The sequence below is a fragment of the Papilio machaon genome, chromosome 16 (genome assembly GCF_912999745.1).
Source record: "Papilio machaon chromosome 16, ilPapMach1.1, whole genome shotgun sequence".
Lineage (NCBI taxonomy): Eukaryota > Metazoa > Arthropoda > Insecta > Lepidoptera > Papilionidae > Papilio > Papilio machaon.
Window position 1 is genome coordinate 3611066 of NC_060001.1, and position 27783 is coordinate 3638848.

General features: G+C 32.6%; 2 protein-coding genes across 2 annotated transcripts; both read right to left on the reverse strand.

Moving 5' to 3' along the window:
- Positions 1-5160: 5160 nt before the first annotated feature.
- LOC106716643 (neuropeptide-like protein 31) lies at positions 5161-5824 on the reverse strand. The gene is made up of 2 exons (XM_014510197.2): positions 5737-5824; positions 5161-5496 (listed from the first exon to the last, which is right to left on the reverse strand). The coding sequence occupies exons 1-2, from the start codon at positions 5749-5751 to the stop codon at positions 5176-5178; spliced, it is 336 nt and encodes a 111-aa protein (XP_014365683.2). The 5' UTR covers positions 5752-5824; the 3' UTR covers positions 5161-5175.
- A 735-nt stretch (positions 5825-6559) lies between these two features.
- On the reverse strand, positions 6560-7103 carry LOC123721795 (WW domain-containing protein C660.06-like). Its single transcript, XM_045681632.1, has 2 exons — positions 7089-7103; positions 6560-6811 (listed from the first exon to the last, which is right to left on the reverse strand). The coding sequence occupies exons 1-2, from the start codon at positions 7101-7103 to the stop codon at positions 6560-6562; spliced, it is 267 nt and encodes an 88-aa protein (XP_045537588.1).
- Positions 7104-27783: the final 20680 nt, after the last annotated feature.

Below are 27783 nucleotides of genomic sequence, written 5' to 3' on the forward strand. Positions count from 1 at the left end.
AGTCTTAAGATTTTTCTTATGCCGCCCATGGTTCTGAAAAGTAAAATAAAAATATTTTTGAAAAAACAAATGGCTTGGTTAATCGTTAGTTTCTAAGCAAAAAAAAATCCCCCCATAAAACACATAATACCTCTTTTTTCTCAAAGATAATGAGAGAAATTATGGTATCTTTTTTAAGTTTAGGCTAAATATTGTACAAAATATACATTAAATGTAAATTATATTTAACTTTCTCTAGGAAACGATGTAAACATATCTAATTGTTATGCCGTTCATATCTGACGGGCGTGTTATTCGTTATTCGCATGTAGAATGAGGAAGTCGAAGAATTGCTCGGGTTAAAGTATGTTGTTTGTCGGTTGACCTTTTTATAATCTAGCAATCTTACTAATATTATGAATGCGAAAGTTTAAGTGGATGGATGATTGTTTGTTTATTTGAAGGTATCCGTATCTCTGCAACGGCTCAACGAGCTGTTGCAGAGGTACGGATCTTAATGAAATTTGGCACAAATTTTGAACGTAGTCTGGAAGAGCACATAGGCTACTTATAACGTTTTTGTTTAGTTCCGCGCGGCCGGTGTCATTGTGTCAACAGGTGATTTACGGCGCACTACAGTGCGTAATATATCACAAACTATAATAACACTAACTGTCGTCCGCGACTCCGTCAGCGGAGAATTAAAAAGAAACCTAATTAGTCGCCTATGTGTTTTTCCAGGGTTTGTCATCTTTGCCAAATTTCATTAAGATCCATCCAGCCTTTCTGGAGATACCTTTAAACAAACATTCATCCATCCATCCGCGCATCCAAACATTCGCATTAATAATATTAGTAAGATAAGTAAAAATTTTTGTCATAATTTATATTTATAGTATTACTTTTTCATTGTATTACAAATATTTCACAATCTTGTCTATACATGGCGTTATATTAAGTTTTTATTATTAAAAAATATACTCGCGTGATTCAGCGACGGTGACCTCACATGTTAATTATTATTAAGTGCAAAAACCTGTTAACGATCTACATCGGTCAGTTTTTACCTGCGATTTTAGGACGTATTAAAAAGACTACGATCAATATTTTAATCCTCATGTATCATCTTGGTTATTTAAATTACACTTTTTAACTTTTATAAAAAAAAAAACACTTTAATAAAAAAAAAACTTAATTAGCAGCCTAATTGTTCTTTCAAATTTTGCTCTACGTCTATGCCCAATTTAATTAAGAACCGTTGAGCCGTTTTGCAGATACCTTTTAACAATCCATCTAAAGTAGTAAAGTTATAGGTCTAAGTAAGTTAGTTAAGATTTCTGATATGTAGTTTTCTATCCATTTATTGATAAATAACTTAATTACAAATATAACTTACGACTTTTATTAACTTCGAATTTAATCTGTCGTAAATAAAATAGTAAAAAAATTTACAATTTATAATATTTAAAAGTATTTTATCTATGCGTTAGGAAAGATGCGATAACGTATAAGTAGAAAACCAGTCTTAGTATCAGAGTGAGTAATATGTTACGTAACCATTTTCACTTCCACTGTTTACAGAAATTTATATCACGGAATTGTTTAGCGTAAGTTACGCGATTGACCTTAATACAGTTTTTGGTATGTTTTGTTAAATCTCAGTATACTGTGGACTACTGTTGAAAATACTGAACCGATATTATATACCATTTTAAAACTACATCCTTCAGTAGAATTTAAGCAATATATTATCAGATGTAGATATTCGACAGTAAAATTTATAAAAGTTTATATTGCGTGTAAAGCTACACTAATATACCGTGGGCGTCCATTGCTACAACACATGTCAATTTTGTCATACCTCTTATTATATTAAAAAACAGAGATAGCAATATTTATTAGTTACTAGCTGTCGCCCGCGACTCCGTCCGCGCGCAGTTAAAAAATGGGGGGGGCGTTATGAAAAATAGATGTTGGCCGATTCTCAGACCTACTCAATATGCTCACAAATTTTCATGAGAAGCGGTCAAGCCGTTTCGGAGGAGTACGGAAAACTGTGACACGAGAATTTTATATATTAGATTGTACAAGTGATACTGCAGTGGAACCTCACTGTGTAATTTTAACCACCTTTTTATATAATTCACCAGTTTTGGTTGTGGCATAAACCAGTAGAACTTGTTTTCAATTAAATGTATAACTGCTACACGTATTTTAAAAGAATTTGTATGAAAATATACACGTTGAATTTTTTTTTCCTCTAGATAAGATATTCGAAATTTGGAAATTTCATCATTTCCTAAACTGAAACTCGCCATTATTTTTAAAATGCATACAAAAATTCGTAAAACTTTATTGACTTGACCTAAGACGTTAACTAGATGTTATTTAATATCCCTTACGTTAATAACTTAACATAAAACATAAACAATGTCTTCAAGAAACCAACAGGATTTGAACTTAAAACCCCTTGGTATTACAGCTACTGGCGGCCTGTCAACCACTAGTCCAAAGGATACAAGAGTAATATAATTTAAAACTTACCAAAACATAACACGACTAGATATTAACCTTTTTACAATCTAAAATGAAGTTTATAATCGAATTTCAATAAAATTTCATGATTCACTATCATAATTTCACTGATCACAGAACTACGTTGATGTTAGTGTCGGCATTGGCATGCAAGTCTGACAACCTTGCTTGGCGTCCTTTGCGAACTGTCGCACGCGATGCCAACTGATGCCAAACAAGTGCCCACTTTCCACTTCTTCCAAGTGGTGGAAAGAAATGGTTACGAAATATGTAATTACATATCATTATTTGTAAAGATGGTGTCTATGTGTAAATTAAAATAATCACAATTTAATTTTAAGTTTCTCTTCATTGTTTGTTATTGTGGACTAAACTTATATAGCATTTATATAGAAGCAGTTGCTCGCGACTTCTTTTTCTCTTTATAATATTACTTTGTATACATAAATACATTACATTTAAATTTTGAAATAATTTGCATGTAAAATTCCAATGTACTTTTGTCATATTTACTTTCTTATAGAAATTCACACGTATGGTAAAATATTAGTCTGTGGGTAAAATATTATGTTATCACAGACGTCGACATAGAAAAAAAATTATACATTTTACAAATTGCAGGCTTAGAGCTAACATGGCGAACCTTTACACTTCGACTTGGCATTTTTCTAAAGAGATGTTTAATGTCTTAATTTTGATTTGTTATTCTTGGGAACAATCCGTAGCGTAGTGATTACTCGTGTTTGGTTCTACTATAATACTTATATCACACTTTCTATCGTAATTCATTTTGAGATCAGTGACGTGCCCATATATTATGTCGCATGATTTGCCATCCCTGGCCTAGGGCTTAGTTCGATCATTATCGTTAACAACACTCGTTCAGTTGTGTAGTGTATATAATATACAAATTAGTTTTAATGATATTTCTCATAATTACAGTGGTATTTACCGTTGTATACATACAATACTTTGTATATGTGCAGTATTGTAAGGTATGATATGTACATTGATGAACAAAAGTGTGGGTTATAGAAAGGGTATTCTTATCGACATTTGTGTTGGAACATACGATAGTAAGTAATTAATATTCTGAATGAGTTTCCACAACCAGTTGTTTGACTTTCGAAAGCCTCACATTGTCTCTTTCTTATTATTTATGCAGCAATTACTGTTTACATTGTCTATAGTTAACTAATTATTTATAAGGTTTCTTTTTCGTAGAAAATACATAAATAACAACTTTTTCTACATTTTCATCGATAAATTTCATTTCTTATAAATCAAATAGTTAATCAAAATAACGTGGGATTTTTTTACAAATCGATGATTTACCGTTTTCCTGTTTTAGAGGCTTGAAATATTGAATATGGATCTTTTTCACAAAACCTTAACCTAGTTTTTGAAGATCAAATCACCCTAGCGTGTGCATCATGAGGCCATAGAATATTAAAGAATCATTACTTACTGCCTTGATACTTTCCTTTAAACGAGAAATAATCTATTATTGATATCCATTTTCATTCTGAATTTTGTGCAGGGTTGTTCTTTACAAGATGAATTATTTGATTCAGGTATTTATTCATTTGTAAATAAGTATTGCATTTGTTATATCACGAGTTCTAAGCGGTGTTATTGAAGAAAAAGTTTAATGTAATAAAATATAGCGCTCTCGATTTCAGTTGCTTGGCTCTCGATTTTAGTTGGTTAATGGTGAAAGTGGATAATTATGGTTTTGTGTGGTTACTTAAGTCTATTATAGTTTACAAATCTTTTATTGTATTGGGTTCGTAACTTCACATTTTTATAAATTTGATCTTTTTTAGATTGCGGTTTTAATTCTCAACGTTTTTTTTGGATACGCAAAACCGGGAATAAACATTAAGAAACAATTCGAAGTGCAGTTTAACCCTACACCGTTTAAGTCATTGGAATTTATTTTTGAAAAATGGTCGAGATTCGGAAAATTCGGATTAATACGAAAAATTGCAAAGAGAGATACAAATGATGTTATCGACATATTTAAGTTGCCATCAAATGAAAAAGATAATTTACAAGTGTTACCTGTTGTCAAGGAATCGGAAAAAATTACAGTACCAGCTCAGAATTTGGTTATTTTATCAACAGTTGAACCAATGCAGAATACAGAGAAACCGGTTCAAGATTCGACGAATAAAGTTGAAATTATACCTGTCGTTGAACCTAGTAATGAAATCGTGGAACCAATAGAACCTTTCCTTCCGATGCCAGGTGAGCAAATCACAATTAGTATTCCGGTTGAAGCAACAACACTACAACCTGTAAGTTCCCCAGTTTCACCTGCTGCTAATCCGGAAGTTAATTCAGAATCAACACCTCTACTTTATACAAATATTCTTCAAACATTAAATATTCCTCAAATGAAAGCAATGAATAATCAAATACCACAAACTCTTTCACCGCCAAAGTTAGAAAATCAGAATCTTATTGTAAGGGGTTCAAGATTCGCCATGTACTTCGGTTCTATGTTACTACGAATGCTGTCACAATACCTATCCGGGGGCCGTATCCCTTTAGGAAATATGCCCGTACAAGAGGTGCCACTTTTATAATAAACAACAACGAATTAGTTGTGAGATTTAATAATCATAAGGTCACATTAACAAAATAAATTAGGACTTCTTAACGTCTAAAATATCCGCCAAATGAACCGTAACTGCTTTGTCCATGTCCTCCATGTCCAAAGCCGTGTTGACCGTATCCACTGTGTCCGTAACTGCCGTATCCGCCATAACCGTTTTGTCCATAGCCACTGTGTCCATGTCCGTGACCATAACCACCATGTCCGCCATAGCCGCTCAGTCCGTAGCCCCCGTAACCTTGATCGTAACCGTATCCTCCGTTATACCCTCCAAGGTTACTATAGCCTCCGCCATAATTAAAGCTGTTATGACCAGTGACAATTGTCACGAGAGTTACGATGAGGATTAGGACAAGACTCGTCTGAAATAAATAAAATATATTTGTAAATTAATTTATAACTATAAGTAACGTAGGGTGTTTTATTTTTTAGTTTGATCATAACATTTTGGATGTGATTAAAGTTAATTCAGGTAATTATGACTCTACGCGTTTATCTGTGAATTTATGCACGCAGTCTTTAAAATGGTTCGTAACTTTTACGCTTTTTACGGACAACGTTAGTTCTTACAATATTATTTTTATATAAAATGACCAACTTACATTTGAAATTGCCATTTTGATAATATCCTTTTAACACCGTTCTGTGGATACTGATCAAATTAAATTTAAACTTCGTTTAAGTATTTATAGGGTCAACAGTCTCGGGATTTTTCACTAGTTATTCACGTTAAACCAGTTTTTTGAAGAAGCTATGCTATAACATGTTAGTCAACTTCTTAAGACTATCATTAAAAAGCTTGTTATAAACTCAGACTATGATGGTCCTAAGTTCAGGTACAATATTCATGTAATTTTATTCCTAATATTTTAAAACGATTTTATTGACCTTATTGCAAAGTAAGGTGTGATGTGAAAATCTATCTGTTCGTATTTAAAAACGTATGTTTATTTAATATTTTCTGTTTTAATGTTTAGTACTAGATTTGTAATAAAGTTATTATTTTTAAATTTATATTGTTCTTCTCTTTTCTCAATCACCCTTTAGAGTGTTAATAATTCTTGTTGATGGTAGAGAATGCTACAGATTTTGGATTCGCCATTTTTATTATTAGAGGTCAAAAGGTAAAATAAACATAGATAATGTATGTAGTGTATGTATTTTAATTTAGATATATGTATAATTTTTTTATTTAACAATTAAAAGGTAATATTTTAAAAAAAAGGAACGAACTGATTATACATATTTTACTTATTTCTGATTTTATAACAATTAGGTGACACTGTTTCAGATTCGGTCTTGTGTGTGAAATAATGTTCTTCAAAATCAGTTAATTATGCTTTATAATTACAATCAACATGATATCTGGTACTCCGATGCAGTCCATACTTTGTTGTTTGGATTATTTTAAAAACGTCCGGGTCTTTAGCCCCCAAAACCACCGAACCCGCCTAGACCGCCACCAAACCCGCTTTGGCCACCACCGAATCCTCGTAGGCCTCTTCCAAATTCACCAAATCCTCCTGGGCTACCGCCGAAACCTCCTGAACTACCGCCGAAACCACCAGGGCCACCGCCGAAACCACCTAGGCCACCGCCGACACCGCCTAGACCACTAAAGATCTGCGCCAAGCCTCCTACTAGTAGCGCCAATAACACTACCAAAACATGAAAACTCTGAAAATTTATTAAAAATATCCTTTAAATGTTGCACTACACTGCATTACAATAAATTAATTCTAAAAAAAAATTATTGCAAAAGTACCTATTGTGTACATACCTACTGTAATATAGTGTTACAAAACTCAATTGATTAAGCAGTAGATATGGCATCAATACCACACTTTATTTGTTTGTTAAACGCTACACATAAATAAAGATCATTTTAAAGGGAATAAGAGTATTCATGAATTTATTTGTGCTAACAGTGACTAAAAATACTGGTTAATATTACCTTAGCTACCGCCATCGCTGATTCCGGGCGAATAAAGAGTTCTGAGTAAACGTTCAACCTATAAATATATTGTCTTTTTATACACGTATCATATATATTTTATGTTTTTAAGCTTTCCACAAATTCCCAAAGAGTTTTTACGATGGTTCTCAAACATTTCGATACATCACTGTATTTACAGTGTTCTAGATCTATACAAAATTTTATCCAAATCTATGCAGCCGTTCTAGAAATATCTTCTAACAAACATTTATCTATATTTTATAATATTTATAATATAAAATAAAAAAGTAAGAAATAAGATAAATACTAGCAAAAAGCGCTGACTTCGCGAAGCTTTCGTCCATGTCTCAATTTGTAAAATATAATTAAAATGTACATATCTTATTGGACTTACAATTTAAAATCTGTAATGAAAATAAAAGAATTCTATTAATATAAAATACAATTGGCAGAACAGATAACAAGTCTAGAAATAAATTACAAATACTGTGCCAATGACCAAATCTGACAGAATAACCTTAAATTCTTATTTATCACAAAAGTGTATTTTGTTGAATAATACTCGTATGAACATATTATGGATTTCTTAGCTTGCCCTGATAAAAGCATTTTTTGTGCATATGTTTTGGCTGTGCTTTGTACATGTGTGACGATGGCCTAAGTCTAGAATATCATATTTTGACCTGTAAACACCGATTTCCGGTTTATTCCTTTGATTTTGATTTGGTAAAGATTTGATTTTAAACTTAACGTTTGAGAGCCTTTTTCTTCATCGAGGAATTACTTAACACAAAATTACTGTTTGAGGTTACCATAATACTAAGGATGACATAGTCGATAAAAAATTTCAGAAGTGTGACATTCAATATTTATTGAAGTGACATAACATAAATTTAATCTTTAATTATAATTTAAGGTTTAAAAAATTATTTGATAATAGTGTTTTTTACAAATGTAAAATGTTAACTATAAAACCTAAATATCAAAAGTATAATATATTTAATGTAATCAACTAGTGACATAACTGTGTTTTCACAGCTGGAACAATCTTACAAAAATATATTTTCGTCTCGCTCATTCGCATTGAATAAACAAAGACAACGAAATATTTCGAACAAGTGGTTCAGTAGTGATAACCCATGGAACTTCATTACCAACAAAAGGATAGCTGGTGATACAATCTTCTATATCTATATATATATAAGAAAGTTGTGTTAGTTACACTATTTATAACTCAAGAACGGCTGAATCGATTTGACTGAAAATTGGTGGGCAGGTAGCTTAGAACCAGGAAACGGACATAGGATAATTTTTACCCCGTTTTCTATTTTTTATTTCGCGCGGACGGAGTCGCGGGTAAAAGCTAGTACTATATAACTTAAACAGTTTTTGCTACATGTCTACGTTTTGAAATGCCATTTGGTTAGCATATGATTATTATTCAAGAGATTACATTAATTTCATGACTAGCAGCTGCCCGCAACATCAACGCGGAATTAAAAAATTAACGTAATTTACTTTCGCATAGCAACTTACAGAAAAAGTCCTGTTAAAACCGGTCTAGTCGATTCAGATATTACCTGGCACAAATGCGGACTTTTGTTTTTTGATTTTGAAAAATTGGGTTTTTGTTTTAAGTAACCCAAATATAATATCATGTGTAGGAAATATGTTTTTTTTTACATACACTTCTATTTTATTATTGGTAAAGAATTATAAAATTTTAAAATATAAATTATTTTCTTCATGCATATAGGGTTAATTATGAATGTCAATAAATATGCGCCTGTCATCTTTTGGATAGCAATTGTATTTCTGTGTAATCGTGCATGATGTTTCCTTGAAAGACAATTTAAGATACATAAAATTATAAAATAAAACCTGTATTTACCAAAACAAGCGTAACGACTAAAGCTTATTTCTACATTTATATCATATTCTGTAGAGTAATTTTAAATTTCAATTTTCATTGAACGGCTAGCTGCTGCGTATCCTATTTACCAACTATTTACCTTTTTTTTCAACAGTGGTAGACGCCATCAACAACATCTGTTGCACGAATGGGCCGGCTCACCCGGTGCAATACCATGTCCACACAGAAGACAGGCGTGGAGTGGAAGAAATTTTGCGTTTCCTCTGATGAATGTGATGACGGGGGCAAAATTTTAGTCCTCTTTGCCCTCTCACCCTGTGTAGGAAGAATGCATAGGAAGGGGAAATTTTCTCTATCTGTGCGTCCCCTCCATAGTCGATTAGAAGTAGGTATCTAAAATTGCGGATGTCTATTGGCAACGGTCGCTTCTCTATTTTAGCGAGTTCAGGTGGCCTCTCTGTTTGCCTCCATATGATATAAAAAACACTGGCGTTTCATTAAATGAAATGCCATTCCAGTATTAGTTTGCACTTTAAAAAAAGCAAAATGTTTCATAAAAATAATTGAATTTATTTAATAAAACATTTGATTTGATTACATTTATATATTACACTAAGAATGGATGAAACATCGAAAATAAATGAAAAATTATGATTAACTATTTTTATATGTGACTTATGGCTTATCATTGTAGACTTTTTTTACAAAGTAACTAATATCAGGATACGACCACATCGGCATGTGGAAATGTGCAGGGAGTCCGCCGTGAGCATAATGTGGATAAGTATTCAATCCATATATAAAAGACGGCGGCTGGTAGGGTCTTAGAAGCTCAAATTTATCGTCAGATTTTACGTCCTTTTCTTTAACTGGTTTTATTTTGTCATCGAAAAAAACCATAGGTTTCCAATTGTAATTTTCCGGGTATTCATTTTCTTCATCATGCTGATTTTCTAAGTAATTATCACTTTGTACTGCACAAAGACCAAAATTATAAATCACACACGTTAAAACAATATAGGACATATTCATGCTGAAGATCGATGTAAAACAGATGTCTTACTGGAAACAGTTAACTCACAGGTCTTTTTTAAATATTACATATCATGGAACTTACAGCTAATTATAGTCATATCGCTGGTAATGGGAAAAACCATAAATTTTCTATTATTATCTTTATTGTTTTGTCCTCGTGGAAGTAACAGTAAAGATAATTGTCAGTGGTTTTGAGTCGTCTGTTGGAAATTACCCTTAAATATTGTAAGTAGCACTTGAGTTTGAAACATTTGGCGGTAAAGACTTAGTGGGTTCTGTATCATATTATTATCAGCATGAAATTATTATTGGATAGGAATAAAAATATATGATTTTTGTATTACAAAAATGTTGAATTTTTTTTAGCTTTATACAATACTACAGATTTCGAGAAAAATGATACTTTTATTCGGGTTATTAGTCAAAGTCACATTCTTTGCAATCATTATCATCGTCATCATCATCGTCAACGTCGTCATCATCGTCATCGTCGTCATCGTCATATTTCGGCTTATACTCGTCTTCATCATCATAATCATCGTTATTTGGTTCATACTCGTATTTACTTTTCGGTTTATAGATAACACATTTTTCAGATTCATTATCATCTTCACATTTTGGTTCGTACGTGCCTTCATCATCTGGTTCGTTGTCATCTGCTGGTTCGCATTCCTCGTCTTCTTTCGTATATTCTGTATAACAATCTTGAGCTTCATATTCTGATTCGTTACTCTCACATGGATTGTATTTGTTTCCGCAAAGTTTTTTCGGGTACGGTTTTCCAATGCATACGTTGCAGTTACTATAAATTATGTCATCGTAGACTTGTACAAAAGGTTCGTTATTATTAAACAGTTCATTTAAACAGGGGTTTGACTCGCAAGTGCTGATATAAAGACACAGTGCGAAACACGAGGCTGCAATCTGTGAAGAAAACTGACTGTATTATTGTATGCTAGATGTTACCCGCAACTTTGATTGAATTATTAAAATTAAATAAATGTTAGGCCTTCATACAACAACATACACATCGGTCTAGTCTTTTGGAGACCCGGACCATCACGGATATGGAGACAAACAGGTATTTTAAACAAATCCACAAAACAAACCCAACCCGTACATACAAATAAACTTTCATACGCGCGAACAACATTCCCTTTTTCTTATTCGGGTAAACATTGGTATTTTGTTATAAGTAACATCGTTATAAATAACATCATGTGTACTTTTTACTTCCACACACCACAATTTAATTTTTTGTATAGATCTTTAAATTATTATTTTTCTGATAGTATTTTGTTTGCATATTAAATCCTAGCTGTCGCCCGCGACTCCGTCCGCTCGGAATTTAAAAAAAACACGTAATAAGTAGCGTATGTGTTCTTCCAGACTATGTTCTATATTTGTACCAAATTTCATTAAGATCCGTTTAGGTGTTCCGTAGATACCTTCAAAACAACATCCATCCATCCATCCATTCATCCATCTAAACAGTCGCATTTATAATATAAGTATGATAATATTTTTGATTATTCATTCTAGGTTATAAATAAAGTGATCACTAAATATCATAGCGACTACGTTCAATAAAAAATTAAATTATATAAATAATGAAAAAACACGTACTTTGATTGACATAATGTTTGTTTGCTTGTGAGAACTTTAAACGCGTTACTTCACTTCAATGTATTATTATATACTTTTTTATATCATTTTACTTAATTGGATTGTTTAAACACTTGTTGATAACAATTCAATATAAATTATGGGCTTTAATTAAAAACAAAAACAAAAGAAAATGATATGAAAAGTAGCACCATATTTCAACATTGGATAACGATATCAATTTTCAAGTTAATTACTGTTTCAAGTAGATATTTTATGAATATTTAGTCAATATTTCGATAAGCTTTCACGTTTTTAAAGTGTATATATTGATTCGAGATTTTTGATCCTTATTAGAAGATCCTTCCCTTGACATCGCAGTGATACCTACAAAGCTTTGCATTTATCGAAAATTGTAACAAATATTGTAGTAAAGTCTAAATTGGCTGTATCAAAATGTTCTTTTTAGTCGTCTTCAAAACGAAGAAGGTTATGAATTCGACTGTTTTTTTTATATAGATACACTTAATATTGTGTTTTATCTTAAAAAAAAAAAATTAAAATCCAGGAAGATTGTCCAGACGAGATATGAATAAATATTTTTTTTGTATTAGATATTAAAAATGTTTTATTAAAACTAATTAGTTAAAAAGTTAAAATAATCTGATCAACAGTAACCGTGTAACCGTGGTTTGTAACTGTGGAATAACCTGTACAAAATCATCTCTGTAATTTCGAAAAGACTATGTTGGATGACAATGTTCAGATGTTTCTGTCATGGAATCCCACAGTAAGATTATTATGATAACGTTATATAATGCAGTAAAATAAAACATATATTTACAATTATCATTTTTTATTTATTTATGTTTAAACCCATGGAAGTCGACAAGATATTTCTTTAAGATTATAAGGCTCTTCGTACGTAAGATAACATAAATCTTCAAACCCGGCGAGTTAAGTCGCTAAGCGACTAACGTAATACAATGTCATAGAGGTTGTACACAACAAGCGTTGCCGACATTTCTGTCATCGCTAAAGCCAGTCGCTCGCAATCTGTTTGTCAAGATCATCGTAAGAAAAGTTACTGCGATTTTCAAGATGGTGGATCAAATATATACAGACGACATGTAGTCGTTAAACCTGTATTGACCGATTAGAGTATTCGCGTCTACGATTCAATGTTGTGTGTACGGAGTGCACGCATCGCGATTCTTGCGATGCAAAGATACAACGTTAATTTCGACGATTTATGTTACCTTGTGTACGAAGGGCTGAAGTGTTACAAATTGGGATTGATCACAGGAAACATGGTGCTCTAATACATATGATGGAACTTAATACTGAAGCAGGGAATTCGGTCACATTGAACGCTGCAGTTATAAAAAGGAAGATGATGCATGTCGCCAGCTTCTGTAAATAAATACACACTTCATTATATCTAAGTGTACAGTAAAGCAGAAGAAAAGTTTTTAAATTACATGTATATATAAAATAGATATTTGGAAAGAAGTTGGTAACAAATGTCTTGAAAACTTGTTAGTTTTTAACAATGTACAACAAGTACGTACTACAAGTAAAGTCGTACTACAAGTTTAAAAATAATTACGTAGATCCTAGTTACCAGACATCATTCAATACTCAAATGATATCACTGGTCTCACCAATCTATGGCAAATATAATTTTATTGGTAACTAGCTGTCGCCCGCAAGTCTATCCGCGCTTACTTAAAAAAAAAACTGAATTAAAAAAATATACGTATATTAATTGTGCTCATTTTTTATTAAATCATTAAGTGTAAACAATTTCTTGGTTTACATTAAGATTTCGTTATTATAAGATAGATTTTATAACTTTTACTTTTATGACCTATAATTTTTTTGTGATAAATAAAATAAATAAATAAATGAATGATAAATAAAGACGTAAATAAAGAAATGCCTCTAAAACTTACTTTAGCTTCCATTATGAAAGTCTTTCATTGAAGTTGAGGATTTCTAACTGTTGTTATTATTTATAAAGAGCAGTGTAATGATGTCGGATAATTATCATCATTATCACGCAATTGGGGCAAATAATTAAAACCATTGTTATCTTATGATAATTATGGTTTTTATGATAATTATTAGCAATAAAACAATAAAAATAATAATTGAAATGCTAGAAGCCTTGTGGTTATTGTAACGACCACGAGATTAACAAGAAAGAGACATAAATATATCGTTCTACTCTCTACACTACAGTGATAACATTATTTAATATGTTTTACGGTTTAACGGTGAATATACTGCGAATTTGAGGTTATCAGCTATATCTAAATGTATTGTAATGAACTGCAATGTTAATCAAATCTCATGATTGCATTTAAATTTTATGGAAGAAAATGACTGTACTGCAGTGTGTTTTTTTCTTCAATTTTATATTTGACTAGCAGTCGCCCGCGACTCCGTCCGCGCGGAATTAAAAAAACTTAATAGGTAGCCTATGTGTTATTCCAGACTATGTTCTACGTCTATGCCAAATTTCATCAAGATCCGTTGAGCCGTTCCGGAGATATCTTCAAACAAACATCCCTCCATCCATCCATCAAAGCATTTGCATTTATAACATTAGTAAGATTTTTAAATCGCCACCATAATGTGAGGGCTAAAAAATGATTGACTGCTTTATTGTTATATAAAATTATAGATACTTACGTATTGTTTGAAAAAGGGGAAGGTTAACTTTGTTGATTGCATTTTTATTTCTAACCTCAAAGTGTACTGGGGCCGTCGTGCGCACGAGAAACGTTAACTAAATAAAATAGCTCGGTTCGAGTCTGCGGTATATCAACTGTGTATACAGAAATTTAAATAACTAAATAAAATATAAATAAATTATTCGCTATCTGCATATGATTGTTTGCAAAGTAATTTTATATAAGAATTCTAGAAAAATAAATTTTCTTCGAAATTATATGAATTAAAAAAAAATTGTACCACAATTATGTAAAACACAAGCTTATGTCCGCGACTCCGTTCGAGCGGAGTTAAAAAAATCATTGATAGCCTATGTGTGCTTCCACACTATGTTCTACATTGTTCATGAGACACCTTCTAACAAACAACCATCCATCCATTCATTTAAACTTTCCCAATTGGGTTATTGAAGTTTTCTTTTTCTTTGAACAATGGAAAGATCAAATATAAGTTTTATAACAAAACTATTTTTATTTTTAAATTTTTCGCAATCATTAAAAAGTTAATATCAAAATAAAAATTGATTTTTGATTCCACTACCGAAGAAGCGCCGACAACTCCCGAACAAATCCGAGCGTGTGTGACGTCATAATGTTAGTTTTTACTCATAGTAGTATACAGAGATAAGTACTTTGCTTTGAGCTTCAATTTATTTCATTCTATCATTGTTAATGAATTTCATTCTGTAATACTCAAAAATATATAAAAAATGCCAAATCTCAAAAACTACCGCTCTTTTGTTTTGTACCATTATGTACAAATACTACAAAGACAACTCCTGAAAAAATGTTTTTAAATGTTCCTCAAGACGAGAAACGTCGAAAAAATGGTTTCAAGCATTGCTTCGAGATAATCCTAAAACAAAATAGAACTTTTTTTGTTGTGAAGATCACTTTGATATAAGTATTTCATAATCATATTGTAATTAGTTATTTTTTTATGTAAATGTTTAAAGTAAATAACTAAAGTTCAGTAAATTAAGTTTTTGACTGGGCTAATTATAATCTTTAAAAAAAATTCTACTGGTTGTCTAAACTGCTTAAATAACAAATTCATAAATCATTATCTGATAACTAGATTTCAGTTCTATATTTTTATAATTTCATAACGTTTTAGGTTATGCGTTGAACCATATTAATATTTGTTAAGTAAATTTTAAAGATTTATTTCCCTATTATAAAAACATTTAAAAATTGGTGATCATAAATATATCATCATCAGGAATATTATCAGAATTAGCTTTTATAAATCCTGTATCACGCATAGCTAAACGAAGTTAACTTTAACAAATCGTGTTTTAATAGTAAATTTACAATGTTATGTCAAGTTACATATAGTAGCTGTAAACGCTGCACTGTTATGAAATTGCTTTAACATTATGACGTCACAAGTATGGTGGCCAATCGTGGTGCGTCCACAGCATGTGATTTTTCTTTCAATTTTATTAATTTTTAATTGCTTATAATTAATCGAATTTTTTTTATTTCGTTTTTCACTTTACATATCAATAAAACTAATAATTAAGTTTTAAAATATATAAAAAAAATAAATGTATATTTTTTTTCAATATCCCATGAGATTTATAATTCTTTTACATAAAACAAAATATTGTATTATGAAGACGAAGAAGAATAAGCTGGAAAATGATATCCTTATCCAATGTCGAAAAATGTTGATATTTTTTGATGTAATTAGTATGTTCTCTTCATTCTTTTTCTTATTTTGTGTGTTACAATTTTGTTGTCTCTTATAATTTAAGGGAGAGGTAAGGTTAGAATTGAGTGGTATTATAAGTGTTATTTTCTGTGCCTAATTCACTAACGTCTATAGATATTTTTTGGATAGGTCGGTGCTTGAAAATAACAGTTTTTGCCCACTGTCGTTTTCTGAAAGGAAGTTAGACCACAATCCGAAAGTAAGTGAATTTACGGTTTATCTATACATTTATACATATTATTAAAACTAGAGTATCTGTGTGTAATATAGAGAAAAAAATACATACTTCTTACTAAATTTTTATCTGTCTGCAAGGTCGCGATTTTTCCGAGTAATCTCCGGAATGGTAAATCCGATGTCGACGGGACTGTGTCGGGAAGGTAGCTGATGCACGGGGTCATATACTTTTTTTACTCTGCCCGAGCTGAGAATACACTCCTAATATCTACTGCGGCGGTGCTTGAAAATTAAAGCTACCACAAGCTACCCCGACAGATTGGATCGACCTGTTGTTTAAATTATATTTTTTACGATGCAACTACTTTAAGAAACCCTGAATTTGCTGATATTTAAAATAAAATAAAAAATTACATGCAGTGCTATTTAAATGTATTAAAAGTCCATAATATACAAAAACAATTTTCCATGAATGATCGATATTATTCGTTGTTCAGAAGCCAGGTAGATCACATGTTAAGACTTAGCGTTTCCGGAACAAGTAGGGCATGACTGTGTGTTACTATTTACACTTTCCAAGATTTGTCCAATATTTTCCACAAAAGAATCATCAATTGCGGTCGCGTTGTTTGTAACTGTGCTTTGAAGATTAGACGTGAGTTGTCTCGGGACCCTCATTGTTTTTAATTCAACCTCTTGGAATATGCAAATGATCAGAACCAGATATATGGCTGCAACCTGAAAAATACCAAAAAAAACCTTACTAATGCGAATGTTTGGATATATGGATGGATGCTAGAAGGTATCTCCAGAATGGCTCAACGGATCTGGATGAAATTCGGCATGGATAAGAACATAGTCTAGAAGAACACATAGGATACAATTTTTTTTTAAAGTTCCGTGCGGACGTTATCGCGTGCGATAGCTAGTAAATAATAAAATTATTTTCGAAACAAACATAAGTTACATTTGTTAAAGATGCTGTAATTAAGTTGCCGACTTAAAGTAATTTATAAAAGGAACCTATATTTTCAAAATGGTCATATTGACATTAATGTCTTTAGATTAAAAAGAAAAAACAATTACAAGCCACTAGTCTGCCCTTCCACCTTGATCATTGACTGGCAACGCCCTTGTTGCGACAGGTAGTTACTGATAAATTGCTCATATTTATAAAACATTCGTTTTCTATATTAAATGTTAGAAATTACATTTCATAGGTTAATCTTATCACTTTTTTGTTATTTTACAAAATTAACAGCGTAATTCACAATTTTGTGCCTTAACCTTGACGTACAAATTAAAGATATTTTTTTTCTTGTTAAAATAATGTTCTTTATTATTATTATGGTTTCATTAAAATATCATACAAACACAAATAACGGTTGTATTAGGATCGTGGAAATGTTTAATAAACTTACTTTTAATCCCATGTTGATGGTTGAAGCGTTGATGATTTCTTAAAACAGAAGTTGCTTGATTCTGTCTGCTGTCATTATTTATACCAATTATTGGCGCGCTAATTAAGAACATGGAATACAAAATCGCTCATTAATTATTTATTTTAATGTATTATCTACAAAACATTAATTAGTACGTTATAATGAACGTTTTGTTGTTTTATAATAATTAATTACCAAAAGTTGAGATTATCGATTGCCTTTTGGTATGTTCTCTCTCTTCACTGTTCTCTACGCTGGATCGCTACGGTATGAAACCCTAGTCTATGTTTCTCTTCCAGCGACTATATCGCGATTCACTCCTTGCTTATCCTAGACCCTATGGGGTTAGGACTTTTTATTTGCGACAATATGCTTAATTAGTGCAGCTTAATTGCCTAATTAAAATGCTTATTTACTAAGCTAATTATAATTTGCATAAAAACATCAACATTTTAATTTATACAATTAAATCAAAAAGTATTTTTGTTTCCTATCAATCGGTCTTATTGCCGCGATATCGCGTTTTATAAATACCTAAGTTTTGACAAGAGAGCATATCGACAATTTTAGTTTGGATTTTACCTGAACAAAATGTTCACAATGGAATCAAAAGTAAGTTGATGTCTTTTATAAAATTGCTGTCAAATGTATCAGTTTGAGAAAGTAATCAGTTAGACGATTTTATAAACTACTAGATTAGATGAGTAGTTGGTTCATCTAAAAATATGCTTTAAAAACATGCACAAAAATCTACAACGCAAAAATGTTGTACCAACTCTAAAATCAATTAGAATGACTGATAAAATCTTCCGAATACGTCTTTAGAAGTACAAATTGCATTACGACAATGAGTATATTATAAAGTGCTTTAAATGTTACGAATAAGAACTTCGTATACTTGGACTTGATTAAATCTCTGAACTTACTTTAATTTCTATTTTTTTTTTATGAAAATTGCCACGTGTTTAATACTTGTCGTTTTGATGTTCGAACTCGCTGACTTGAGCATTTTACAAAATGTAAGACAGGTAAACAGATCATTAAACACTAGTGTCACCAACGATGTGCAAGCCATTGACGGTTCAGAGGCTTCCAATTTGGGACAGGAACTTACTGGTAGTGTTGTTAACCTTCAAAGTTGTGATAATTGTTCTGACTGACTACAATCAATACCAGAAAAAGCCTAGATGTAGCAATTCTGCACTTTACTTCTGCTTATGTTAACATGTACAGAACTAAAACTGTACTTAACTACATAATGTATGTATGTATTAATATAATGTAAAATGGTATGTACCTATAACAAATAGAAGAAATTTCTTTTTGCCTTTTGTGTTCTTTTCGCATTCAAGAACCAAATCTAAATATTGTTGTTTCGGTTTTTCAATTCCTACTATTAGTTTTTATTAAGTAAGTGTATCTACACATAATAATAAAATGCAAGCGTCTGTAAGTAATTGTGAAAAAAATCTGATATTTCGTACACGCGATATATTTTCCTTGTCTGTCTGTACGACTTTCCGACTTTGACATGCAGGTAGCTGATCGGAACAAATGATGCCTTGTCGACAATGTCAAATTTCATCGTGATCCATTACACCGTTCTGGATATACCCAGTAAGAAATATCCACCTGTCCATACAAACTTTTGCATTTACAGAGTTTTCGGGAAAGTTGTACAACCATAGATTTTTGGTCGAAAATAGGCCGTTTTTTTTTTACCCAACTTAACTCTACCTAAAGTTTTAGGCTTTAAAGCTTGTAAAAATTATTTTTCATTTTTTCAAATATCTCAAAAAGTCATGTATATATTTTATTTATATTAAAAACACGGTTTTTATTTAATACACTACACATTTTTGTAAAACAAACCTTTATCATAAATCCTATAGTAGGCTCCAAAACTCGAATATCGCAACAATAATAATCAATCATATTTTTCAACCGTCTGTATAATCCCTGTCAATTTTTTTTGTTAGAGAATGTTGAATTTACAAGATTTTTGTTCTCTGGTAAAATTTTATCTGCAAAGCATCCAGAACAAGTCGGCCAACTTAAAGGGCTCTGACTCGGACGACACTCACCTCCTAAAACAAAAGCACAAGTCAATCTGATACTGACTCGGACAACATTTCTTTTTGTCTGAATATTTAGCAGGAAAGAGATTCTTACAGATCGTTTTCACTTACGACTACTAATCATCCTGTTCTATATGAATTTCAGTTTCGTGTAATATTTCCCAAGTCTCAGGATCAGAGCATGCACTGAGAGTGTCTGAGCCTGCTGTGAGCGTCCCCGAATCGACGGAAACAGTGTTTGAGCATATGGTCAAGGTGTTAGAGTTATCATTGTCATGATTTGAATTAGTTATACTTTCTTCATCTTCCGACGCCGTTTCGGCCTCTTCACGATTTAAAAGACTAGTAGCTATTTCGATCAAATCGATATGTTCTTAGGGTAGTAAGAGCCATGAGCAGGTCTATTCCGTCTAAGCGCTTATTACGAACGATTGCTTCGGCAATCTTACACCAACCAGATATGTCACAGTCTGGTTCGTCTGGATCAAACGGTTAGTACTCACAGCTGGCGTTGACTGTTACGAGATAAAAGCATTTGCATGTTATTTAGCAATTTTTCTGCATCCGATTTTGGTGTTTCTTGCTCGATTCTAGCCCCATTCCATCCCACTTCTGATGAAGGGGCAGGAGGGCCTTCATCAGAACTCATCTTGTGCGGGTAGAAAAGCGGGTATGTGGGCAAGTGGGCGTGAGCAGAAAAATCACAAGTCTTGTTGCAATTGCAGTTGTTTAATAAGGGTTAAGTAATCAAAAATACACAGTTAAAAGAACACTGTAGTGTCTAATCAATGCGATACCAACTTAATTAAGCATTAGATTTAATTATTAAATAGATGCTAAGCGATTCGTCGTAAGCGTGGTGCGCGGGCGCCGTCTCGAACAACACTGTGTCAAGATGGCCGCCCTCACAACCATCGATAATGACGCTTCGCTAGGCTGACTTTTGACAGCTAAAAGTCAACCTGACGTTTGACTTTGACAGATGCGCCGTCATATTAAATGCCAACATTATAAAACAAACTATTTTCCAGGACTGATCGATATTGTTCGTTATTTACAAGTAAAACGGGTTTGAAAAAAACCAATGAAAGTCAACGAGATATTTCTTTAAGATTATAAGGCTCTTCGTACGTAAGATAACATAAATCTTCGAACCCGGCGAGTTTAGTCGCTAAGCGACTTGCGTAATACAATGTCATAGAGGTTCGTACACAACAAGCGTTGCCGACATTTCTATCTGTCATCACTAAAGCCAGTCGCTCGCAATCTGTTTGTCAAGATCATCGTAAGAAAAGATACTGCGATTTTCAAGATGGTGGATCAAATATATGCCGATGACATGTAGTCGTTATACCTGTATTGACCGATTAGACTATTCGCGTCTACGATTCAATGTTGTGTGTACGGAGTGCACGCATCGCGATTCTTGCGATGCAAAGATACAACGTTAATTTCAACGATTTATGTTACCTTGTGTACGAAGGGTTGAAGTGTTACAAATCGGGATTGATCACAGGAAACATGGTGCTCTAACACATATGATGGAACTTAATACTGAAGCGGGGAATTCGGTCACATTGAACGCTGCGGTTATAAAAAGGAAGATGATGCATGTCGCCAGCTTCTGTAAATAAATACACACTTCATTATATCTAAGGGTACAGTAAAGCAGAAGAAAAGTTTTTAAATTACATGTAAATATAAAATAGATAAATTAATCGATTTGGAAAGAAGTTGGTAACAAATGTCTTGAAAACTTGTTAGTTTTTAACAATGTACAACAAGTACGTACTACAAGTAAAGTCGTACTACAAGTTTAAAAATAATTACGTAGATCCTAGTTACCAGACATCATTCAATACTCAAATGATATCACTGGTCTCACCAATCTATGGCAAATATAATTTTATTGGTAACTAGCTGTCGCCCGCAAGTCTATCCGCGCTTACTAAAAAAAAAACTGAATTAAAAAAATATACGTATATTATTGTGCTCATTTTTTATTAAATCATTTAGTGTAAACAATTTCTTGGTTTACATTAAGATTTCGTTATTATAAGATAGATTTTATAACTTTTACTTTTATGACCTATAATTTTTTTGTGATAAATAAAATAAATAAATAAATGAATGATAAATAAAGACGTTAATAAAGAAATGCCTCTAAAACTTACTTTAGCTTCCATTATGAAAGTCTTTCGTTGAAGTTGAGGATTTCTATCTGTTGTTATTATTTATAAAGAGCAGTGTAATGATGTCGGATAATTATCATCATTATCACGCAATTGGGGCAAATAATTAAAACCATTGCTATCTTATGATAATTATGGTTTTTATGATAATTATTAGCAATAAAACAATAAAAATAATAATTGAAATGCTAGAAGCCTTGTGGTTATTGTAACGACCACGAGATCAACAAGAAAGGGACATAAATATATCGTTCTACTCTTAACATAATATACCATAACATATATAATATTAATAGAGACAGATAACATAATTTAATATGTTTTACGGTTTTTACGGTGAATATACTGAGAATTTGAGGTTATCAGCTATATCTAAATGTATTGTAGTGAACTGCAATGTTAATCAAATCTCATGATTGCATTTAAATTTTATGGAATAAAAATGACTGTACTGCAGTGTGTTTTTTTTCTTCAATTTTATATTTGACTAGCAGTCGCCCGCGACTCCGTCCGCGCGGAATTAAAAAATAATGTAATAAGTAGCCTATGTGTTCTTCCAGACTATGTTCTACGTCTATGCCAAATTTCATCAAGATCCGTTGAGCCGTTCCGGAGATATCTTCAAACAAACATCCCTCCATCCATCCATCAAAGCATTTGCATTTATAACATTAGTAAGATTTTAAATCGCCACCATAATGTGAGGGCTAAAAAATGATTTACTGCTTTATTGTTATATAAAATTATAGATACTTACGTATTGTTTGAAAAAGGGGAAGGTTAACTTTGTTGATTGCATTTTTATTTCTAACCTCAAAGTGTACTGGGGCCGTCGTGCGCACGAGAAACGTTAACTAAAATAGTATGGTTCGAGTCTGCGGTATATCAACTGTGTATACAGAAATTTAAATAACTTTAAATAAAATATAAATAAATTATTCGCTATCTGTGTATGATTGTTTGCTAAGTAATTTTTATATAAGAATTCTAGAAAAATAAATTTTCTTCGAAATTATATGAATTTAGAAAAATTGTACCACACTTATGTAAAAACACAAGCTTATGTCCGCGACTCCGTCCCAGCGGGACGTTAAAAAAATCATTGATAGCCTATGTGTGCTTCCACACTATGTTCTACATCGTTCATGAGACACCTTTTTTTATAAGAGAAGGGGGCAAACGAGCAGCGGGAACACCAAGGTGTTCATCGCCGCCCATGGACATCTGCAATACTAGAGGAATCGCAGATGCGTTGTCGGCCTTTGAGAAGGTGATACGCTCGCTTCTTGAAGGACCCTAAGTCGTGGCGGTTTGGAAATACCGCCGAGGACAGACGCGCGGCGGTACGCGTTAGAAAGCTACGCGAAAACCGCACGGTTGTGAATTGCCAGCCATCGAGATGGTGTGGATGGAACTTGGCGGTCTGTCGATTTGAATCGCTCTCCGTTGTATGCGGTCAAATGGAAGAAACAGGTACTGGGGTTCTTCAGCCCTGAGATGCGAGCAGTATTCCATGTGGGGCTGAACTTGCACCTTATACAGCTGAAGGCGACCTTCTAACAAACAACCATCCATTCATCTAAACTTTCGCAATTGATATAAGTAAGATTTATAATTCTTTTACATAAAGCAAAATATTATATTATGAAGACGAAGCTATAGTATATAGAATAATCTGAAAAATGATATCCTTATCCAATGTCGAAAAATGCTGATATTTTTGATGTAATTAATACATACTAATTCTCAAGTAAGAGAACATTCTTTTCATTCTTTCTCTTATTTTGTGTGTTACAATTTTTGGGGAGAGGTAAGGGTACAATTGAGTGGTATTATGAGTGTTATTTTTTGTGCCTAATTCACTAACGTCTATAGATATATATTTTTTGAATAGGTCGCTGCTTGAAAATAACAGTTTTTGCCCAGTGTCTTTATTTTGCAAAACTCGCCTTTTGAAAGGAAGTTAGACCACAATCCAAAAGTAAGTGAATTTATGATTTATCTATACATATTATTAAATTAGAGTATCTGTATGTAATAAAGAGAAAAAATACATACTTCGTACAAAATTTTTCTTTCTGCAAAATTTATCTGTCTGCAAGGTATAGACCTAAGTATAAAAAAGTATATATGCACGCGGTCATATACTTTTCTTACCCTACGCAGGCGAAGTCACGTGCGACCGGTAGTGTTCAATAAATTCAGATAAGCTCTAGAATACACTCCTAATATCTACTGCGGCGCTTGAAAATTAAAGCTACCACAAGCCACCCCGACAGATTGGATCGACCTGTTGTTTAAATTATATTTTTTACGATACAACTACTTTAAGAAACCCTGAATTTGCTGATATTTAAAATAAAATAAAAAATTACATGCAGTGCTATTTAAATGTATTAAAAGTCCATAAATATACAAAAACAATTTTCCATGAATGATCGATATTATTCGTTGTTCAGAAGCCAGGTAGATCACATGTTAAGACTTAGCGTTTCCGGAACAAGTAGGGCATGACTGTGTGTTAGTATTTACACTTTCCAAGATTTGTCCAAGATTTTCCACAACAGAATCATCAATTGCGGTCGCGTTGTTTGTAACTGTGCTTTGAAGATCAGACGTGAGTTGTCTCGGGACCCTCATAGTTTTTAATTCAACCTCTTGGAATATGCAAACGATCAGAACCAGATATATGGCTGCAAGCTGAAAAACACCAAAAAAAATACCTTAATAATATTACTAATGCGAATGTTTGAATAGATGGATGGATTTCTGTTAGAAGGTATCTCCAGAACGGCTCAACGGATCTGGATGAAATTCGGCATGGATATAGAACATAGTCTAGAACAGTGATTCTCAACCACTGTGCCGCCAAATTTCAAAAGTGTGCCGCCAAATTTTAACTTTCGCTGTCTTGCTGCACACGCACACTGTGTCTGTATTTCTTCACATAAAAGAACAATGACAGAAAAATAAATTAGCGTCTAGAAATGTCATACAGATACAATTAATTTTGTACAGTTGATAAATAATTTATGCAGTGTGTTGTAGTAAGTAAATAATTTTTATATTTTTCTTTGCGTGCCGCCAAATTTTTAAATCGTTAAATATATGCCGCAACAAAAAAAAAGGTCGAGAATTACTGGTCTAGAAGAACACATAGGATACTATTTTTTTTAATTCCGAGCGGACGTTATCGCGAGCGATAGCTAGTAAACAATAAAATTATTTTCGAAACAAACATAAATTACATTTGTTAAAGATGCTATAATTATGTTGCCGACTTAGAGTAATTTATAAAAGGAAATTATATTTTCACAATGGTCATATTGACATCCATGGGCGTTGCCAAAGGCTTCCAGCTGTTGCTGAGTCTACCATTTTCCCTTGATCATTGACTGGCAACGCCCTTGTCGCGGCCGGTAGTTACTGATAAATTGTTCATATAAAACATTCGTTTTCTATATTAAATGTTAAAATTACATTTCAAAGATTAATCTTATAATTTTTTGTTATTTTACAAAATTAACAGCATAGTTCACAATTTTGTGCTTTAACCTTGACGTACAAATTAAAGATGTTTCTTTCTGTTTTCTTGCTAAAATAATGTTCATTATTATTGTTTGATTATAATATAATACAAACACAAATAACGGTTGTTTAAGGATCGTGGAAATGTTTAATAAACTTACTTTTAATCCCATGTTGATGGTTGAAGCGTTGATGATTTCTTAAAACAGAAGTTGCTTGATTCTGTCTGCTGTCATTATTTATACCAATCATTGGCGCGCTAATTAAGAACATGGAATACAAAATCGCTCATTAATTGTTGATTTTAATGTATTATCTACAAAACATTAATTAGTACGTTAAAATGAACGTTTTGCCGTTTTATAATAATTAATTGCCAAAAGTTGAGATTATCGATTGTTTACCCTTTTGCCTTTTGATATTTTCTCTCTCTTCAATGTTCTCTAACAGTGCCCTGAAGTCGTTGATATATTGTACGCATAGGGCGTTGTACGCGCGTTGGGTAAAATTGAACCACAAGCTGCAGGTATAAAACGACTGGCAATATGTTCTGAATAAAATTAATTTTACATCCCTAGAGCACGCAGCAAACCTCCTAATCCGCATGTTGCTCGTAACGGCCAGCGGCCTACGTTCCCTCTCAATGTCATTTTCATCTGTTAGCCAGTGACCTAAACACTTACATTTTGCGATAATTTTAATGGAAACTCCGTTTAGGGTAACCGGCGGAACCTTTGAGTAATATTTGGTACCAGCCTGAAAAACCAACAATTCAGTTTTGATCGCGTTATATTTAAGACCATGATCTATTGCAAAGTCCTCGCATATATGTAGAAGATTTCTGAGCGCGCCGATCAATGGCGCCAGCAGCACCATGTCGTCAGCATAATTTATATTATTCATAAAGATCCCATTGCCCGAGCACCCGACCTTGGCACCGCTGAACGCACCGAGTAGCCGATCATCATACAGACTGAAGAACTTCGTTGACGCCAGCCCACCCTGTCTCACCCCGCACTCCAACCCGTATGATTCGGATAGAGCGCCCCATCGCACCACGTTGCTCTGATGATTATACCAATATTTGAACAGCTCGATTAGCTCCCCTGACATCGTGGTTGCCTCGCATAGCTTCTTCCACAAAACCCTACAGGACACCAAGTCGAAAGCTTTCGACAGGTCGAGGAAACACGCGTACACTCTAATGCAAAATTTGATCGATAACGTTACAAAGAACATTCTCACAAATATTCGTGATAGAGTTTTTATACGAAATTCATCCAAGATAGGATACCAAAGTAAATTTATTTTTTTATAAGAACTTGATTTGGAAATTTTCTACTGTCTTAATAAAAGACAAAACATCACAGCGACGTATGTATTCTCTCAATGCATTTGGGGTTATGAATTTCCTTATTTTACAAAAAGTAAACTTTACTTTACTAAATGGTACTTTACGAGGGACTCACGCTGATTTCTATAATGACATAATGTGTAAATTATTATGTGCGGTGTTATACAAATCTTATTGATTTTGTATTTTTCTTAAAATATGGCGTTTGAAAAACAATGAAATACAACCTTAATTTTCTTACATATTTTTTTATGATGACTACAAAACAAACACATCTAGAAATAAACTGATATTACTATACCATAGCCAAACAGGTAATATTTTCTTTGTTAAGTATACCACAAAAATTTAGAAATTAAAAGTTTCATAAACTAACTTCATACTTTAACTCCCATGATGAAAGCGTTGATGACTTCATAAAAGATTATTATTTGATTCTGTCTGCTGTCATCTATATATATAAAAGAGTAAACTGTATGACTCAACTATCAACACAGCCAAAACGTCCGAGTCTAGAGACTTGAAATTTTGCATAGAGGTTCCTGCTGCTTCGAAGGCGTCCACTAAAATGGGATTTTACGAAATTCGTCCCCTAAGGGCCCAAAATGGGGGTCCAAAGTTTGTATGGAGCAACATTATTCCTTGGGCAGAATTTCATGAAAATTGAGATTAGTGTTTTTCAGCACAATTAATTAACTAGGTCTTTTAGGGTTTTTAAAAATTTTACCTTTTAAGGCCTAAAAATAGGGGTCAAAGTTCATATTTATATATATATATTTCATTTTGAAGCGATTTCTTTACACTTGATCTTTTGCATATGGGTTTCAATCACCACGTAGATAATTGCTATAAAAGATTTTTTGCGAAAATATCTTCTAAAGGTCTAAAGTAGGGGTCCAAAGTTTGTATGGAGAGATGTTATTTCTTCAGCAGAATTATTTTAAGATTCAGAT